This window comes from Bubalus bubalis, chromosome 4 (assembly GCF_019923935.1).
Source record: "Bubalus bubalis isolate 160015118507 breed Murrah chromosome 4, NDDB_SH_1, whole genome shotgun sequence".
NCBI lineage: Eukaryota > Metazoa > Chordata > Mammalia > Artiodactyla > Bovidae > Bubalus > Bubalus bubalis.
The window spans coordinates 76,151,717-76,172,692 of NC_059160.1; the positions used below are offsets into that span (position 1 = coordinate 76,151,717).

Genomic DNA, 20,976 nt, shown 5'->3' on the forward strand with positions numbered 1-20,976 from the left:
ACCACTGGAAAAACCATAGCCTTGACTAGACAGAATAGTTGGATATAAATGCTGTTTCTGGCAGATGGAACAAGTTAAGTTTACCCACTCAGATGGCTGAAGCCTTTTATCAATATTTATGGGAAGACTTTTTAAGATTTTTACTTGCCTTTTTAAAATTTATTTTTAATTGAGGGAAAATTGCTTTACAATGTTGTGTTGGTTTCTGTTTTACAGCGATGCAAATTAGCCATAATTATACATATATCATCTCCCTCTTGATCTCAGAATTATTCTTCTCCACAGAAATCTTTAGTAAAAAGTGAAAGATTTATATGATAGGAAGAGAAACCAGAGTATTACTTGTCTTTAATAGATATCTTATCGGGGACCTGGCAAGGGAGTTTATGGCACTGGAGTTATGGAAATATTAAATAGCATTCTGCTTTTTAAAATCTCTCTCTCTCTCTGTTTGTTTTTTCCCCAGTCCCAAGGTTGCTTTAGCCAACAATTATCTTTTTGAATGCCTACATTTCAAAGATATAAGATCAATATTTCAAGGGATTAGGAATTGTAGATTTTATCTAAGAAGGAAGTCAAGGACCTATTTGCCTGTTAGCAGAAATCCAGGATAATTGCTATAATCTTTTTCTTTTCTTTAATGATAGGAAGATTAGTTGAGTATTTTTTGTGTGTGAAGTGCCATCCCCAAATACACAAAAGTCTGGACCTGGTAGGTTCTGCTTACAGAGTAAGGGACAATATATCAAGCTTTTTTGTAAATGTTCTGGACCTCTGTTAAAGCAGTTTCCTGGCTATCAGTATTTACATAAGTTTTACACTGGCTGAGTGCCATCTGTAGTTCTTGACATTTGTTCTCTGATCTTCCCCTCCTAATCTTGTAGAAGCAATAAAGGCCCATTATGACTTTACTAAGACAAACACCCCTGACAGCTGGCCTGGTTGGACAAAAAGAAGCTTGCTTTTAATTTCATGTCTTAGGCATCTAGCTGGCTGGCTAGCTGCTAATACAAGCCTGACAGACAACCTGCATCACCCAAGTGGCAGAAACCAGGGGTGCCAGGAGCCAGCACGGGAGATCCCACCCATGACAAGGTCATGTGGAAGAGGTCTGACGAGCAAGGCAGATCAGGACTCGAGGGACCCCCTGGACCTGCTTGAGCATCTAACCCAAAACCAGAATCTGTCTGTCTTACTATTTTGTGCCTTTCACCAACTCTTCTGACATTAACAGGGGGCTATCCCTGACCACCTTTCTCTGGAAAAAGTCAACTTAGGGCTTTAGTTAATAAGTCTCCTGGGCATGATAGGAGTGTTTCAATTCAAACCCCTCTGATGGCTTTCTAGCTTGCCTGACAGGTTTATCCAGACTCTTGCAGCTACGCATGTGATTGTTCCCAGCCTCCCAACCGTGAGAGACATGGGAAGCCTAAAACATTCTAAAAATATAGAGCGTTTTGAAGAGTTAAAAACTACTGGAGTAGTGCTGGTGTAAGATTTCATTGTTGAGCCAATGCTTGCTGCCAAGTGCCCATATCCCTTATCCATTGTGCACCTGGCAGTGCATTGGTTAACATAGTTGGAATGCAAGAAAAGCAAGTAGTAGCCTTGGAATTAACCACATCAGACCTTTGAGCTAATTGGTTCTTTCTTTGTTGTAACTCACTGCACCTTTGCTCCGTGAGAATGTAACTCTGTTTAGCACTTTCTGAGGCTGACATAGATTATAAATATAAAGAAAAAACACTTCAAGGGAAAATAAGTTTTCTGGTTGAACAGCCTTTATCAAAAAAAGGGTCATAAAATGTTCACAGGCCTCCAAAGCCAGAAGATAATGTACACAACATTGTTTATGGGAAAGGTATGCAGAAAAAATTCTGGTTTCGATAAAGACAAAACAGATGTAATGTTTGGGCTGACTCTGCATGACTTTGCATCTTTCATTTCCCTCTATGTACAAGTCAAGGTATAAAAGTTCCTTTTGAAAATAAAGTTATGGGCCTCGCTCACCTAAGCTTGGTCCCCCAATGTCATTCTTTCTTTCTTTCCTTTTCTTTCTTTCTATCTTCTTCTTTCAGGATGACTCCTTGGGGCACAAGGGCTCTCTGAATTCACTTTTTTGCCTGGGCTTCTAAGACCCAATCAGGAAGGCGCCCTGTGTCTTCACCAGGGAGAGGGCGTCCTGCGTCCTCACCCCACCGAGAGGGCGCCTGCAGCCTCCGTGAACAGAGCAAGTTCCGTGTCAGGAGCTTTATTGGCTTTCTGTGTAAACCAAGGAAGATCAAGCCTCTTTCTCTCTCCTTTTACTTTCCTTATCACTGATGCTGTCATCCTGAGGGATTCCCTGGATCCTGCCAGGGCTGGACCCCGGCACAGGGGGAATATACTCACTCATTACAAAAGTTCTCAGTATATAAAACAAGACAAATAGAGATTCTCTTCTCATGGTTTTTCATCCTTATGACAAATGATGGAGACAAAGGAAAGCATGATTCTTTCTGGGAGGCTAAGAATCAATAACCATAGGTGTTGATTGCCAAAAACAAATTCACAAGAGTCACAATTTAAGATCTGTTTTCACAACTGTTTTTCTCCTGCCACTGTGAATTTGTAAGGGAAGAGACAAGGAGAAATTTTATCCTCCTCTTTTCACTGTGCACTACAGGCAGAGAGCTGGGAGATGGTTATTAATGTTGTTCAATCGCTCAGTTGTGTCCGACTCTTTGTGGCTGTTTATGGTTGGCAGCACACCTGGCTTCCCTGTCCATCACCAACTCCTGGAGTTTGCTCAAACTAATGTCCAGTGAGTTGGTGATGCCATCCAACCATCTCATCCTCTGTCATCTACTTCTCCTCCTGCCTTCAATCTTTCTCAGATTCAGGGTCTTTACCAAGGAATGGTTCTATGCATCAGGCGACCAAAGTATCAGAGCTTCAACTTCAGCATCAGTCCCTTCAATGACTATTCAGAGTTGATTTCCTTTAAGATTGAGTGGTTTGATCTCTTTGCTGTCTAAGGAACTCTCAAGTGTCTTCTCCACCATAGTTCAAAGGCATCAGTTCTTCAGCACTCAGCCTTTTTCATTGTCCATCTCTCACATCCATACATGACTACTGGAAAAACCATAGCTTTGACTATAAGGACCTTTGTAAGCAAAGTAATGTCTCTGCTTTGTAATATGTTGTCTAGGTTTGTCTTGCTTTTCTTCCAAGGAGCAAGTGTTGGTTAATTTCATGGCTGCAGTCACCGTCCACAGTGATTTTGGAGCACAAGAAAACAAAATCAGTCACTGTTCCCATTGTTTCCCCATCTATTTGCCATGAAGTGATGGGACCAGATGCCATGATGCTAGTTTTTAGAATGTTCAGTTTTAAGCCATCTTTTTCACTGTCCTCTTTATCCTTCATCAAGAGGTTCTGTGTTCCTCTTCACTTTCTGCCAAAAGGGTGGTGTCATCGCCATATCTGAGGTTATTGATATCTCTCCCTGCAACCTTGATTCCAGCTTGTACTTCATCCAGCCTGGCATTTCACACGATGCACTGTGCATGTAAGTTAAATAAACAGGGTGACAGTATACAGCCTTGACATACTCCTTTCCCAGTTTTGAACCAGTCCATTGTCCAAAACATGTCCATGAGACTGACATGGTTAGAATTCTTACTTTCTGCTGGTCTCTTGTCAGTTATCCTGTATCTCAACTGCATTCTCCAGGGAGAGTGGAGTGTTCCAGTCTTTCACTGTCTCATCCTCATCACTAGAAACTGTACAAGAGGAAACATTTGTTTCCTTTTACCTGGAATGTTAGATTCATGAATCAAGGCAAATTGGAAGTGGTCAAACAGGAGATGACAAGAGTGAACATCGACATTCTAGGAATCAGCGAACTAAGATAGACTGGAATGGGTGAATTTAACTCAGATGACCATTATATCTACTACTGTGGACAGGAGTCCCTTAGAAGAAATGGAGTAGCCATCATGGTCAACAAAAGAGTCCTAAATGCAGTATTTGAATGCAATCTCAAAAACGACAGAATGATCTCTGTTCGTTTCCAAGGCAAACCATTCAATATCATGATAATCCAAGTCTTTGCCCTGACCAGTAATGCTGAAGGAGCTGAAGTTGAACAGTTCTATGAAGACCTACAAGACCTTCTAGAACTAATACCCCAAAAAAAGATGTCCTTTTCATTATAGGGGACTGGAATGCAAAAGTAGGAGTAACAGGCAAATTTGGCCTTGGAGTACAGAATGAAGCAGGACAAAGGCTAATAGAGCTTTACCAAAAGAATGCACTGGTCATAGCAAACACCCTCTTCCAACAACACAAGAGAAGACTCTACACATGGACATCACCAGATGGTCAACACTGAAATCAGATTGATTATATTCTTTGCAGCCAAAGATGGAGAAGCTCTAGACAGTCAGCAAAAACAAGACTAGGAGTTGACTGTGGCTCAGATCATGAACTCCTTATTGCCAAATTCAGACTGAAATTGAAGAAAGTAGGGAAAACCACTAGACCATTCAGGTATGACCTAAATCAAATCCCTTATGATTATACAGTGGAAGTGAGAAATAGATTTAAGGGCCGAGATCTGATAGATAGAGTGCCTGATAAACTATGGACAGAGGTTCATGACATTGTACAGGAGACAGGAATCAAGACCATCCCCAAGAAAAAGAAATGCAAAAAACCTAAATGGCTGCCTGAAGAGGCCTTACAAATAGCTGTGGAAAGAAGGAAAGTGAAAAGCAAAGGAGAAAAGGAAAGATATACCCATTTGAATGCAGAGTTCCAAAGAATAGCAAGGAGAGATAAGAAAGCCTTCCTCAGTGATCAATGCAAAGAAATAGAGGAAAACAATACAATGAGAAAGACTAGAGATCTCTTCAAGAAAATTAGAGATACCAAGGGAACGTTTCATGCAAAGATGGGCTTGATAAAGGACAGAAATGGTAGGGACCTAACAGAAGCAGAAGATATTAAGAAGAGGTGGCAAGAATACATAGAAAAACTGTACAAAAAAGATCTTCACGACCCAGATAATCACGATGGTGTGATTTCCCACCTAGAGCCAGACATCCTGGAATGTGAAGTCAAGTGGGCCTTAGGAAGCATCACTACGAACAAAGGAGGTGATGGAATTCCAGTGGAGCTATTTCAAATCCTAAAAGATGATGCTGTGAAAGTGCTGCACTCAATATGCCAGCAAATTTGGAAAACTCAGCAGTGGCCACGGGACTGGAAAAGGTCAGTTTTCATTTCAATCCCAAAGAAAGGCAATGCCAAAGAATGCTCAAACAGCTGCACAATTGCACTCATCTCACACACTAGTAAAGTAATGCTCAAAATTCCCCAAGCCAGGCTTCAGCACTACGTGAACCGTGAACTTCCAGATGTTCAAGCTGGTTTTAGAAAAGGCAGACGAACCAGAGATCAAATTGCCAACATCCACTGGATCATCAAAAAAGCAAGAGAGTTCCAGAAAAACATCTATTTCTGCTTTATGATTATGCCAAAGCCTTTGACTGTGTGGATCACAATAAACTGTGGAAAATTCTGAAAGAGATGGGAATACCAGACCACCTGACCTGCATCTTGAGAAACCTGTATGCAGGTCAGAAAGCAACAGTTAGAACTGGACATGGAATAACAGACTGGTTCCAAATAGGAAAAGGAATACATCAAGGCTGTATATTGTCACCCTGCTTATTTAACTTCTATGCAGAGTACATCATGAGAAATGCTGGGCTGGATGAAGCACAAGCTGGAATCAAGATTGCTGGGAGAAATATCAATAACCTCAGATATGCAGATGACACCACCCTTCTGGCAGAAAGTGAAGAAGAACTAAAGAGCCTCTTGATGAAAGTGAAAGAGGAGAGTGAAAAAGCTGGCTTAAAACTCAACATTCAGAAAACTAAGGTCATGCCATCTGGTCCCACCACTTCATGGCAAATAGATGGGGAAACAGTGGAAACAGTGGCTTACTTCATCTTTCTGGGCTCCAAAATCACTGCAGATGGTGATTGCAGCCATGAAATTAAAAGACACTTCCTTCTTGGAAGGAAAGTTATGATCAACCTAGATAGCATATTCAAAAGCAGAGACTTTACTTTGCCAACAAAGGTCCGTCTAGTCAAGGCTATGGTTTTTCCAGTAGTCATTTATGGATGTGAGAGTTGGACTGTAAAGAAAGCTGAGTGCCAAAGAATTGATGCTTTTGAACTGTGATGTTGGAGAAGACTCTTGAGAGTCCCTTAGACTGCAAGGAGATCCAACCAGTCCATCCTAAAGGAGCTCAGTCCTGGGTGTTCATTGGAAGGACTGATGTTGAAGATGAAACTCCAACACTTTGGCCACGTGATGCACAGTATGAGTCATTGGAAAAGATCCTAATGCTGGGAGGGATTGGGGGCAGGAGGAAAAGGGGACGACAGAGGATAAGATGGTTGGATGGCATCACTGATGCAATGGACATGGGTTTGGGTGGGCTCTGGGAGTTGGTGATGGACAGGGAGGCCTGGTGTGCTGTGGTTTATGGGGTCACAAAGAGTCAGACACGACTGAGCAACTAAACTGAAACTGAAACCCTTTTAGGGTTTTTGGCTGGGGCTCTGTAACAAAAAATTAAGAGAAAAGCAAACATGTTTGTTAACATGTACGTTTCATATATACTTAAGTGAAATACAGGCAGCAGTAACTCAAAAACATGGCTAGAGCCAGGATTTACAGATTATCTTAATCTAAAAACAATATATTTTTAGAGTAGCAACAAGACATAGGAAAAGAGTTCTAGCTTCAAGGGTGGCAGATTTTGGGATGATAAATACATTAGAAGCTAAGGAAAGATACTAGCTACTCAGTAAATGTTTTGTCAGTCCCCTAGTGCTGTCTTGGGGCTGATAAGTGTCAATAGTTGTTGGTGATTAATATCTGCACAAATTTATTTTCTGCTTTCAGGAAACTAGGGAGAGGGCAGAGAATTTTTCTTGGACCTTCTTCCTCTCAATTGCCTTCAGCTCAAAATTGTCTTTATGCCAAAGGGGAAGATTTGGGGATATTCTGATATCCTTCTGCAGGTTTTACTGTTAAGTTCTTTTGCTTTGCAATGACCTTTTATGTTCTAACACGGAAATGTGAAGTAAGGCATTGTCAGAAAGGAGTTAGGAATGTTGTTCTCGTGAACTTACTTATCATAGGAAAATACGGATTCATAAATTAAGAATTTACAATAGACACCAAAAAAGTTGATAGAGGAATCTGGTTGAACGACATGGTGTGGTGCTACATACCTGTCAGAACACCAGGCAGCGTGTCATGTTGTTTTGTGGAAAATGAATATATATAACAATTTCAAGTGAAAAAATTGAAGACAACAGAGTGAAAGCACATAAAACAATGTAACGAAAAAAAACTTAAAGATTTGAGCTCATTTTCAGTTGTGTAAAATATTCAGTTTTTTTTTTCTTTACAGTTGCTCAAATTTATATTTATATAGGAGGAAGTTCCTCTTTGGGCTATAGTGCTAATCCCACTTCTTCCTGAGCAAGGTCATTAAGCAATCTCATCTTATTATTTTCTTTCAGGTTAATACTTAGAATATCAGCATATCCCTTTATTTACAGTTGCTCAAATTCATATTTACATAGGAGGAAGTTCCTCTTTGGGCTATAGTGCTAATCCCAGTTCTTCCTGAGCAAGGTCGTTAAGCAATCTCATTTTATTATTTTCTTTCAGGTTAATACTTAGGATATCCACATATTCCTTTAAACATAAGGAAGAAAACTTACATGTCACCAAGGGTGGAGCCCCCAAACTCGTCAGAGAAGAGGGAAGTGAAAAGATGTTAAATACCAAGTCCAGCTCACCTGGTCAACTTGGACATTTGGCTTCTGTCAACATGAAGGCTCTCCTTATTGTGGGGCTTCTCCTCCTTTCTGTTGCTGTCCAGGGCAAGAAATTTGGGAGGTGTGAGCTTGCCAGAACTCTGAAGAAACTTGGATTGGCTGGCTACAAGGGAGTCAGCCTGGCAAACTGTAAGTTAACTATTCTTCCTCCTTCCAAATAGTTAGCCAGGTGTGGAACAGATATTAATAGAGGATGAATAATAAGGGATATTGTGTGAATGGACTTTTCTTATTTCTTGGCGGGTTTGTACATTTACAATGGTTAAAATATCAATGTTTCCTTTAGAATCAGATGTACTGGGTAAAGGATTGAAGTATAGGATGGTTAAATTCCATACAATTAGAAGCATGCCAGGTACTGCTATACTCCTCTAGAACCACTAAATTTGCCAGCTGGCATATGGAAGCAGACTATAAAATATATTTCAGCACCTGGGATATGTCTGTCAAGCCCTTGGTGTTTGACTCTAGCCATTTCCAGTTTGGAACGTGAGCTCTGCAAGCCTGAGTAAGGCAGTAATTTTCTCATTTTTAGTCCCCCTACCATGACACTGGGCAAAGTTTTTATACATTTCATTGAACTCTTAAAACAGGGACAGAAGGAACCTATTTCCCCTCAATCAATATCTATATAAGGATCCCTGAAAGGCAGCCTGAAAGACATTTTATTATTCTACATCCAGTTGATTATTTTTAATTTTCTTCCACAAAATTAAAGATATGTCCTAAGGAAAAGTGACTGTATTTTAGTCCATATTTGTCAATGTCATCACTGTATTTTTCAGACTGAATTCAGACATTTCCCCTCCATAACTATTTATGAATGAATGAGTGGATAGATGGATGGATGTCTTTCCTATTCTATGACTCTTTTCAGGACTCTAATTTGATATCCAAATTCAACTTTAGGTGTCGTAAGAATTTTTTTTTCCTCTCAAAAACTCCTTGTTTTTCCAGGTAAAAGTATTTTTCCATTAGTGTATGCAGATACTACTAATTCGGAGAAGGCAATGGCACCCCACTCCAGTACTCTTGCCTGGAAAATCCCATGGGTGGAGCCTGGTGGGCTGCAGTCCATGGGGCTGCTAAGAGTCAGACATGACTGAGTGACTTCACTTTCACTTTTCACTTTCATGCATTGGAGAAGGAAATGGCAACCCACTCCAGTGTTCTTGCCTGGAGAATCCCAGGGACGGGGGAGCCTGATGGGCTGCCGTCTATAGGGTCGCACAGAGTCGGACATGACTGAAGCGACTTAGCAGCAGCAGCAGCAGCATACTACTAATTGGGCTTCCCAGGTGGCACAGTGGTAAAGAATCCAACTGCTGATGCAGGAGACACAAGAGACATGGATTTAAGACCTGAGTTGAGAAGATCCCCTGGAAGAGGGCATGGCCACCCACTCCAGTATTCTTGTGTGGGAAAATCCCACGGACAGAAGAGCCTGGCAGGCTACAGTCCATGGCATTGCATAGAGTCGGACATGACTAAAGCGACTTACTTCACACATATGCAGCTAATGACTGAATCCACTCAACTCTGCTGATTTTTCTATTCTAGGCTGAAATTTATGTGAGCGATGGGAGCAGGGGAAGGGTAATAGCAATGAAGGAAACATCTATTTTAATATCTTTTATAATATGTTAGTTGTTTCATTAGTATTAACTAATGTTTTGCTAACAAAAGAATTCTCTTAAGGGCCCTTTAATACAAAAGTGTTAAAATATTTTACAAGTAAGATACATCTTTATACTTATAAAACAAGTTGTTAGTAAAGTAGAATTAAAAAGAACTAATTATGCTGTGAAGTATAAGTTATGTCGTGTTGCTGTTTAATACTAATTTTTTTTCAGGGATGTGTTTGGCCAGATGGGAAAGCAATTACAACACACGTGCTACACACTACAATCGTGGAGACAAAAGCACTGATTATGGGATATTTCAAATCAATAGCCGCTGGTGGTGCAATGATGGCAAAACCCCAAGAGCAGTTAACGCCTGTGGTATACCCTGCAGCGGTAAGACAGGATAATGTGGAGTCATGGCACAGGACTCACCTGGTTATACCTGTTGGGTTATCCAAAAAGTTCATTCAGGTTTTTCTGTAAACATCTTATGGGAAAACTGGAATGATCCTTTAGGTCAAGAGTCAATAGAAATAAAAAGGTCTTGAAGGGCTCATCAGGCACCTTGAAAAATTCCATATTAACTTCCTAAAACTCCTTATTTTGCTCTTCATAATTCCTCAAGTAAGAAATTAAAGAGCTGGTATCATAAAAGATCTGGAGTGACCTATCACTTCATCATAACTGGACATGTTGATGCTTTGTAGAGAACAATGCCATTCCTCCTACTTTCCTTGTTTGTAGAGGTTTAGGGGTAATTTGGTTATAGGGGGTTTTCATTTTTTTTAATCTACACTCCTTTATTGGAAAATGAAAAGATTAGTGGATAACCAAAGAAGAAGAATATGTGTGGTTTTTTAAAATATAATTTTTGCTTTTTATTATGAAATGTTTTAATATATGGAAAATTAGAAACATTAGCATAATAAACATCAATATGCTCATCAACTGTACTTTTACAGTTATTTACATTTTGTCATATTTACTTCTTTTATGTATATGGGGGTTTTTTTGCTGAGTGATTTTAAACTGATTTAGAAACATTATGACATTTCATTTCTAAATTCTTTGGTTTGCATCTCCAAAAAATACAGTGCCTTTATAAGCATAATCATTCTAACAAGCTAATTTACAGATTTGTTTAATTGGGATGAAATAAATAATCTATTGAGTTCCTTTTAAAGTAGAGATAACATATGAATCTTTAGTGCATAAAATATTGAAAAAATATTGCAAAACTGATAGTTATATTTTTAAATATTCAAAATCCTATAAAGATTAGTCTTTAGAATATTATTTTGTATCCAGTTAATTTATTTTAAAAAATATTTTTAAATAATACTTTAAAAATAAAAAATATATTTTTTATTTTTTAATAAAGTCTTTATTGAATTTTTGAATATCACTTTTGTTGAATTTGTTAAAATATTGCTTCTATTGTTTCTTATATTCTGGTTTTTTGGCCATGTGAAGTCTCAGTTGCCACAGGCAGGATCTTCATTGTGCCATGCAGGCTTCTCTCCAGTTGGGATGTGCAGGCTTAACTGCCCTGCAGCATTTGACATCTTCCTTCCCCCACCAGGGATTGAACCAGCATCCCCTGCACTGGAAGGTGCACTCTTAACCACTGGGCCACCAGGGAGTCCTCAGTCTATCTCTCAGGGTTAAGCACTTAGGCTGTTTCCATTTTCTCCTTTTATATAAACTGCTATGAAACATTTTGTATACACATCTTTGGGTACATACCATGATTTCTTTAGGATAAATTTCCATTAGGAGAATTGCTAATTAAAAAACTGCTAGACTGTTTCTGCTTGTTTGTTTTGTGTTTACACTGCCTAGTAAAAAGAAACCCTTGTATCACATTAGTTAATAGTTCCTGAACATCCACTGACTTTGGTAAATGAGAAACAGAATGTTTTATTTCATACCAAATGGGATGGAACGAAGAAAGAGTTTTCCTCCAAAATTCATACAGATATAAGGACTCTTAAAAAATAATATTAGTTGTTCTTTCCTCAGTATAAGAGAATAAAGCTGACTGAACCTAAACTTAAAATGAAATTTCTATGAAGATTGTTTTCATTTCTCACCACTTCTTTTTCAGCTTTGCTGAAAGATGACATCACTCAAGCTGTAACATGTGCAAAGAGGGTTGTCAGAGATCCACAAGGCATTAGAGCATGGTATGTTTTTTCCCCCTTCCAGTTTTATTGAGATGTAATTGACATAGAGCACGGTAAAAGTTTAGGGTGTATAGCATAATGATTTGATTTATATTCATCATGAAATGATTATCACAATAAGTTTAGTAAGCATCCTTTATCTCATATAGCTATAAAATTAGAGAAAGAGAAGAAAAAAAATTTTGTGTGGAATGAAAAGTCTTAAAGTTTAATCTCAGCATCTCACCTTTGTATATGTATAACATATAGCAATGTTAATTATATTTATCATGTTGTATATTGTACCGTTGTTGTTTAGTTGCTAAGTTGCATCCAACTCTTTAACGACTCCATGGACTGTTGCCTGCCAGGCTACTCTGTCCATGGGATTTCCCAGGCAAGAATACTGGAGTAGGTTGTCATTTACTCCTCCAGAGGGTCTTCCCCACTCAGGGATTGAACCCGCATCTCCTTTTTTTTTTTTTTTAATTTTATTTTATTTTTAAACTTTACAAAATTGTATTAGTTTTGCCAAATATCAAAATGAATCCACCACAGGTATACATGTGTTCCCCACCCTGAACCCTCCTCCCTCCTCCCTCCCTATACCATCCCTCTGGGTTGTCCCAGTGCACTAGCCCGAAGCATCCAGTATCGTGCATCAAACCTGGACTGGCAACTCGTTTCATACATGATATTATACATGTTTCCATGCCATTCTCCCAAATCTTCCCACCCTCTCCCTCTCCCACAGAGTCCGTAAGACTGTTCTATGCATCAGTGTCTCTTTTGCTGTCTCGTACACAGGGTTATTGTTACCATCTTTCTAAATTCCATATATATGCGTTAGTATACTGTATTGGTGTTTTTCTTTCTTGCTTACTTCACTCTGTATAATAGGCTCCAGTTTCATCCACCTCATTAGAACTGATTCAAATGTATTCTTTTTAATGGCTGAGTAACACTCCATTGTGTATATGTACCACCGCTTTCTTATCCATTCATCTGCTGACGGACATCTAGGTTGCTTCCATGTCCTGGCTATTATAAACAGTGCTGCGATGAACACTGGGGTACACGTGTCTCTTTCCCTTCTGGTTTCCTCGGTGTGTATGCCCAGCAGTGGGATTGCTGGATCATAAGGCAGTTCTATTTCCAGTTTTTTCAGGAATCTCCACACTGTTCTCCATAGTGGCTGTACTAGTTTGCATTCCCACCAACAGTGTAAGAGGGTTCCTTTTTCTCCACACCCTCTCCAGCATTTATTACTTGTAGACTTTTGGATCGCAGCCATTCTGACTGGTTGAACCCACATCTCCTGCATTGCAGGCGGATTCTTTACCACTGAGCCACCAGCATAGGCCTGTGGTACATTGCATCCCTACTGTTATAACTACAAGTCTATAGTACCTCCCACTGCCTTTGTCCAGTTCCTTACCCCTCACCCCACCTACAAGCCCCACACCAGGTAACCACAAATCTGACCACTTTCCTATGAGGTTGTTTGTATATTTGTGTTTGAAGTATAATGGACCTACAACAGGTATAGATTAGTCTTTAGGATAAGACTAATCTTATGAGTCTTTAGTTTCTGTTAAGAGCACAGTATGTGTTAAACATTAAAGAGGAGGGCTGATTTATCCTGCTGATGTGAGAGAAGTGAGAGAATATTCCGAAGACTACAGTATGCTACTGAGATTTGAAAATTGCAGCTTTAGATTTATGCTAAAGTGTATTACATAGAAACCATCTATTTTACCTGATTCAGAATATTTTACTCTTTTACTATTCAGTTTATTTTAGGGAATTTCTAGAGGTTTGAATTCTCTACACAATACCTTGAAACTACTTTTGGATTTAAGTAAATGTGGAATGCACTTTGCAGTGCTGTTGGGGACTTCACAAGACTCAACATTTGTGTTCAGCATTCTGTGCTATAGTGTAGGCTTGTGGAGATGTGATGTCCCTGGTATATGCATCACCAGTTAATAAATAGCAACATTTGGATCTGTCTGTAGCTTGTATTTCATGTACTGATTAACTATTTTGTTCTTGCAAAGGATTTGAAGTATGTATAACGCAATGAAGATATGTTTCAATCTTATTATCATTTGTTTCATCTTTTTCTACAGGGTGGCATGGAGAAACAAGTGTCAAAACCGAGACCTCACAAGTTATGTTAAGGGTTGCGGAGTGTAACTGTGGAGTTTTTGTCTTCAGCTCATTTTGTCTCTTTTTCGTATTAAGGAAGTAATCGTTGAGTAAAAGGTTATACTATCACTCTTTCAAACAAATAATGTTTTTACCGAAGCAGGAGCATATGGTCTTTCTTCTAAGAGGCTTGACGTTTACCTCACATGTTTATTGTTTGATATTAGGCCTACAACATTTTTCAGCTTGCTAACAGAACCAATGCTGGTGAATATTTGTCTAAAATCTTCATTATCAAATGTATCTCTGATACATTTAGTTCTTCAAAGAGATAACCCAGACTTAATCTTGAATGGTATAAGTACTCCCTAATATTCAACAAAATATAACAAAAGAATATCTCTAAGCAAATTGATCTTAGGCAAAGCCCCACCTGTGTAGGCATGTGAACTCTCATCTGTTCAGTCAAAAAAAGAAGAACGTCAAATGGCCAAAAATGGAAACAACCCAAATCAATGAATTTTGTTTTCAAAAGTGTGACATTTGGTTTAAATGTTTTCGTAGAAATGTTGCATGTGCACAGAATTTTAAAAATAAACTTACAATTTATACATCAACCTATTTTAGCCTTTGCAAAGAACTCATTTATGCATCTTGCTGATCCTGAAGGAATATAAAGAAGGATTAGATGAGCTGTTGATTTTCCTTAGTTTTATTAGCTTAAATTCATCCATTATGACTAAATTCAGAGGCAGATAAGTTTGTAAGCATTGAATTAATTGCTATTAAACCGATGTGAATTTATGCATGTTGTAAAAGAAAAACAAACATTTTCATTAAAAGCTTTGCAATTCATACCTTGTCTTCCTTTGTTTAGAGCCATTTAATGTCTCTGAAGAAATACATATGTGTATATTTGGTAAATAATGATCTGACACTTAGTATTTCCTACATCCTCACCTGTACTGAAACAGGTGGATACTGCTAGAGAAATCCATAAGCATGCTGATTCTCAATGTTTTAAATTTTTAATCTGTTTTGGCTGTGCCACACAGCTTCTGGGACCTTAGTTTCCCACTTCAGTTCAGTTCAGTCACTCAGTTGTGTCTGACTTTGAGACCCCATGAATCACAGCATGCCAGGCCTCCCTGTCCATCACCAACTCCAGGAGTTTACTCAAACTCACATCCATCAAGTCGGTGATGCCATCCAGCCATCTCATCCTCTGTCGTCCCCTTCTCCTCCTGCCCCCAATCCCTCCCAGCATCAGGGTCTTTTCCAATGAGTCAACTCTTCGTATGAGGTGGCCAAAGTATTGGAGTTTCAGCTTTAGCATCAGTCCTTCCAAAGAAATCCCAGGGCTGATCTCCTTCAGAATGGACTGGTTGGATCTCCTTGCAGTCCAAGAACTCTCAAGAGTCTTCTTGAACTCCCAAGAGGGCTTGAATTCTTACTCTTAACAGTGAAAGCATGGAGTCCTAACCATGGAACACCAAGGAATTCCCCTCACTTTACTTTCATAAACATAAATCTCAAATGCACCCTCAAGTCAGCCTAATCATCTTAGTCACTTCTCTTCAATCCTTCTGTATTGGTGTCCCCACTCTCCAAAATGACTGTCACTATTTACTTCTCCAATCTTTTCAAACTCCCAGTAAACATGCCCAACCACTGGTATTTGACATGTGCTCTCAGTAGATGACCTGGCCTCATATTACAAAAATAGAACAGAAGCAACTCATACAAAATTTTCCTCTGCTGGCCATCAAAACAGAATTCACATCTTTCCCTGGGCCCACCTTCCCTTCCTTCCCCTTTATTACTAGGATGCAGGGCCTCTGCTCCAGCCAGTGGCAGTGTCTCCACATGCAGTCCATCACCATACTGCCCTGGTAATCTTGCTTGTTATACAGAACTCTCCGGGGGCTCTACAGAACCCTCCAACTACAACATCATTCTCTGCTCCCTTTCCAGTAACACTTCTGGGGTGAGATATCTATGTTAACCCACTCCATGCTCTCACCTCCCTTTGTCTTTTCATCTCTTCTTAATCTGACTGCTGTCCTCACTCAGCTGAAAATGGCTCAAACATGACTCCTCCCAGGATGCACTGGGGCCAGTTCTAGTGATCGCCTGATTTCTGTTCAATCTACTTGATCTCTCAGCAGCATTTGACAGAGTGAACCACTTGCTACTTCTGAAAACTTTTTCTTCCTCAGCTCTCCTCCTTTATATTGTGTCATTGATGGCTCCTTCTCAGTCCTTCTTGGCTGACAGTTTCTCTGCTGATTGATTTTTTAAGTGTTGGAGTGTCCCAGGACTCAAACCTGTAACCTTTTGATAGACATGTTTTACTTATTCTTTTAGATGAAGTATAACTTTCAAAAGAATAGAGTTTTTTCCACTTTTTAAAGAGATTGAAATAATCTCAATCTTACCCCAAATTTGTAAGTACAGTACAGCCTTTTATGTTTTCTGAACAGTTTGAGAAACTGGTGCCCATGGCTCCAAATCCTTCAGTGTGCAATTTCTACAGAACCTCAAAAAAACATCCATATCAGGAGGTAAACACTGACAAAATTAGGACCACCTAGTCATCAGATCTATGCAATTTCATCAAGTATCCCACAAATCCTAATTAAAAGGTCTAATTCAGAATCACATTATATTTGGTTGTTACATTTTTCAGTTTCCTTCAATAAAGGTAACTTCTTCATGTTTCCATGACTTTTATGACTTTAACCCTTTTGACGACCTCAACCACCTATGGTATAAAATGCCTAAGGTTTTTCTGATGTTCCCTGGAGTAGATCAGGTTATGCATCTCTGGCAGGGATGCCACAGATGTGATATTGTCCTCTTCTCACTGTGTCCTTTCAGCTGACATGCAGTTTTGAAATGTTCTGTTACGGATGATGTTCACAGTGATCATTTGATTAAGGTGATGTCTGTAAGTCACCTCCACTGTGAGGTATTTGGGAGAGGATGAGGTACTTTGAGAAATTTTCTTCCTCATCAAAATGTCAATTTTTGCATGTACTTATTATATCAGTATGGACCCCTGGCTTCCTACTTTATTCCAATTATAATGAGTCATAATCCATTGCTATCATTTATTTTTATGTTCTCATTGTCCCTGATTTTTCTCCTTTCAGAGAGACTCTGCAAGCTAGCTTCTGCATCATCTTGACATGACCTCATCATTCTTTGGGTACTTTTTTGTTTTCTGGCACAAGCTGTCCTAATGCTCACCTTGTTCTTTTTCTGCTTCAGCCTAGAATCAGCTATTTCTCCAAAAGCTCTTAGCCCTCACAGTGGATAATAGTATTTAAAAAAACAATTCTGGGCAGTAGAGTGGCACTGTTCCCATGTCCCATCAAGGGACACAGCTAGAGGATGTATGTATTTACCTAACGTTTATCTACTCAAATTGAGTTCATAGAATACCTCCGATTCCAATCCCATACCACAAGGTTAATTGTAGGTTTTTTTCTTTTCTTATGTTGATAACTTCCTTGTTATACAGTCAGAAAGCAGGTACCCATTTTCCTTAACATTCTTAAAATGTATCCTGAGCACATGCACATATTTAATCAGTTTGCCTGTATGTAACCAGTCTCCCAACACTGCCACACAATGGAATAGACTGTCTCCACTCAGGCTTTGATACCCTTCAGGTGGTCAGCTCTTCTTCCACATTGGGATATCTTTACTGCGTTTCATCTCTGACATACCATGCTGGGACACTGTTTTTACAGCAAGGAGGGCAGAAAGTTTTTCCACTTGTTTATGCCCACATTCCCAATACCTAGAACAGTGCCTGTAACATGATATATGGTCAATAAAAACCAGCTGCTTGAATGAATCTCCCTGATGATTTAGTATATTCCCCCACGCTGGGCATTCTGAGAGTTTTTTACTCTCCAATCTCACATAATTCTAGTACAGCAGCTTCTGCGGCTCCAAGGGTCAGGTCTCAAATCTATGTGACCAGTCCCCTGGAGGACAGCAGAGGGGCCCAACTCAGGTGCCTCCTCAGGTTTCAAGATTCTGGGACCATTTTGATATGAATCAACAGGAAAGAATGTGGGTTTATTCATAGCAGGATATCCAGAGGTGTACAAAGAATGAGTCAAGGTAGGGGAGAGAGGCTTGAAGAGTAAGAGCTCAGATGCAGAGATAGGATATATCTAAGAAGCACCAGGACTGATGCATAACAATGGCTGACTGAAGAAACAACCAGAGATTAGCAAAAGTTGGCCTAAGAGAGAAAGCAATTCTTGTTGGAGATTTTGCTGTGTTTTTGATAAATGTCATGTCTTACTTATACCTGTTATTTTAATACAATCAAGTTCCCAAACCAAATTTTCACCCTTATTCAGAGGACAAAGTAAAAATCAATATGAAAGTTTCATCATTTTTAAAAGAAGTTCAATTCCAATGTTGCTTACCTTCACATCAGGCTATTATTTGAAACACAGAGTGATATTCCAGATTAAAACTGGGCTTTCATGTGGCACTAATTATAACTGAGCCCTGAGCATATTTCTTCCATTTGTATTTAGCAGACTTACTTTAAAAAAAATTTTTTTTAAGTTGCTAAGGGGCATCCCGGAGAAGGCAATGGCACCCCACTCCAGTACTTTTGCTTGGAAAATCCCATGGATGGAGGAGCCTGGTGGACTGCAGTCCATGGGGTCACTAAGAGTCAGACACGACTGAGCAACTTCACTTTCACTTTTCACTTTCATGCATTGGAGAAGGAAATGGCAACCCACTCCAGTGTTCTTGCCTGGAGAATCCCAGGGGACGGCGGAGCCTGTTGGGCTGCCGTCTATGGGGTCGCACAGAGTCGGACACGACTGAAGCGACTTAGCAGCAGCAGCAGCAGCAAGGGGCATCCCAGGTGGCGCTACTGCTTAAGAAACTGTCTGCCAGTGCAGGAGATGTAAGAGATTCGGGGTCAATCCCTGGATTGGGAAGACCCCCTGGAGGAGAACATGGCAACCCACTCCAGTATTCTTACCCAGAGAACCTCATGGATAGAGAAGCCTGGCAGGCTACAGTCCATAGTGTCGCACAGAGTCAGACATGACTGAAGCGACTCAGCAGGCACAAAGGGAATTATGAAAAGTTATAATCATGAGTACCCACTCCAGTGTTCTTGCCTGGAGAATCCCAGGGATGGGGGAGCCTGGTGGGCTGCCGTCTATGGGGTCGCACAGAGTCGGACATGACTGAAGCGACTTAGCAGTAGCAGCAGCAAATACAATTACTTTCTTCTCTTATGTAAGATTTATTTTCCCTAGAGCCAGTAACTGCATAATTGTTATACTGTCTTACCTTTATTTGTATCTATCATTAGTTCAATTCCCAAACTCTAGGTCTCTTTTTTCTTTATTGAGGTATGGTTCATGTACAATACTACTAAGTTTGACGTGTATGACATAGTGATTCACATTTTTATAGGTTATATTTCATTTAGTTATTATAAAATATTGGGTATATTCCCTGTATGGTACAATATATCCTTGTAACTTATTTATTTTGGACTGTGCTGCATGGCTTGTAAGATCTTAGCTCCCAAAGCAGGGATCAAACACAGGCACCCTGCAGTAGAAGCGAGGAGTCCTAGCCACTGGATGGCCAAGGAAGTCTCAGTTTATTTTATACATGCTAGTTTGTACCTCGAAATCCCCACTGCTCTATGTCTTCCATTTAAATCTCCTCTCAGGTCTTCAGAGGCAGTGAGAATTTCATTAGTCTAACCTTGCTCTGAGGTTTTTTTTTCCATTTCTGTTATCATATTTTTAATTTCCAACAACTCCTTTTCATTTTTGAATACTCTTTTCTCCTTGTTTTGTGTCATGCTTGCTATTTCTTATTCTGTATATAGTATTAATATATTTACTATATAGTAATAATATGTAATAAATATATTTACTCTATTTTGGATATAGTATGATAAAGGCTTCCCTGGGAGCTCAGCTGGTAAAGAATCCACCTGCAATGCAGGAGACCCTGGTTCGATTCCTGAGTCAGGACGATCCCCTGGAGAAGGGATAGGCCACCCACTGCAGTATTCTTGGGCTTCCTTGGTGGCCTGGATGGTAAAGAATCTGCCTGCAATGTGGAAGACCTGGGTTCAATCCCTGGGTTAAGAAGATCACTCCAGTATACTTGCCTGGAGAATCCCCATGGACAGAGGAGCCTAGTGGGCCACAGTCCATGGGGTCAAAGAGTTGGACATGACTGAGCAACTAAGCACAGCACACAGCATATTAATAACAGTTAGATTGATTTTGGTTTTAGTTAACTTCTCTGTCTCCTCTAATCTGCCATTTTGCTTGTTTACTTTGGATTATATCTTTCATACTAGAGGAGTCTCTCTGTTATTTGGCAATCCTTGGTTATCTACTTGAATTTAGGATTGGGAACCTTTAAAAGTCATTTGAGGTTCTGAGGGCCTATGTGGATTTGACCATATGTACTTCACTGAAGGATGACCTGGTCAGTTGAGTCAGTTTCACTGAGGCTCCTTAGATCTCTCCTCTTAGACTGGACACATCCCCCAGGGCAGCCTCTCCCTATTCTCTACTAGAGAAAAAAAGGCCTGGTTGCCAGTATTTTAGAGTTAAGTGACAGATGAAGTCTTGGTACCAGGCATGTGTTTAGCTAAACTGCCTATTTTCTGTAGGATATTTCTCAGGTCAAGAAGCAACAGATAGAACTGGACATGGAACAATGGACTAGTTCAAAATTGGGAAAGGAGTACATCAAGGCTGTATATTGTCACCCTGCTTATTTAACTTATAGGCAGAATACATCATATGAAATGCTGGATTGGATGAAACTCAAGCTGAAATCAAGATTGCAGAGAGATACATCAATAACCTCAGATATGCAGATGATACTACCCTTAAGGCAGAAAGTGAAGAGGAACTAAAGAGTTTCTTGATGAAGGTGAAAGAAGAGAGTGAAAGAGAAGGCTTAAAACTCAACATTCAAAAAACTAAGAACATGGCATCCGGTCTATCACTTCATGGCAAATAGATGGGGAAAAAATGGAAACAGTAACAGACTTTGTTTTCTTGGACTCCAAAATCATTGTGGATGGTG

At 39.7% G+C, this 20,976-nt stretch overlaps 1 protein-coding gene and 1 pseudogene across 1 annotated transcript; one reads left to right on the forward strand and one right to left on the reverse strand.

The window, feature by feature from the left end:
* Nucleotides 1–233: 233 nt before the first annotated feature.
* Nucleotides 234–339, reverse strand: LOC112584856 (annotated as a pseudogene).
* A 7,498-nt stretch (nt 340–7,837) lies between these two features.
* LOC102404841 (lysozyme C, milk isozyme) lies at nt 7,838–14,005 on the forward strand. The gene is made up of 4 exons (XM_006058377.4): nt 7,838–8,045; nt 9,770–9,934; nt 11,649–11,727; nt 13,839–14,005. The coding sequence occupies exons 1-4, from the start codon at nt 7,853–7,855 to the stop codon at nt 13,903–13,905; spliced, it is 504 nt and encodes a 167-aa protein (XP_006058439.3). The 5' UTR covers nt 7,838–7,852; the 3' UTR covers nt 13,906–14,005.
* The last annotated feature ends 6,971 nt before the right edge of the window (nt 14,006–20,976 follow it).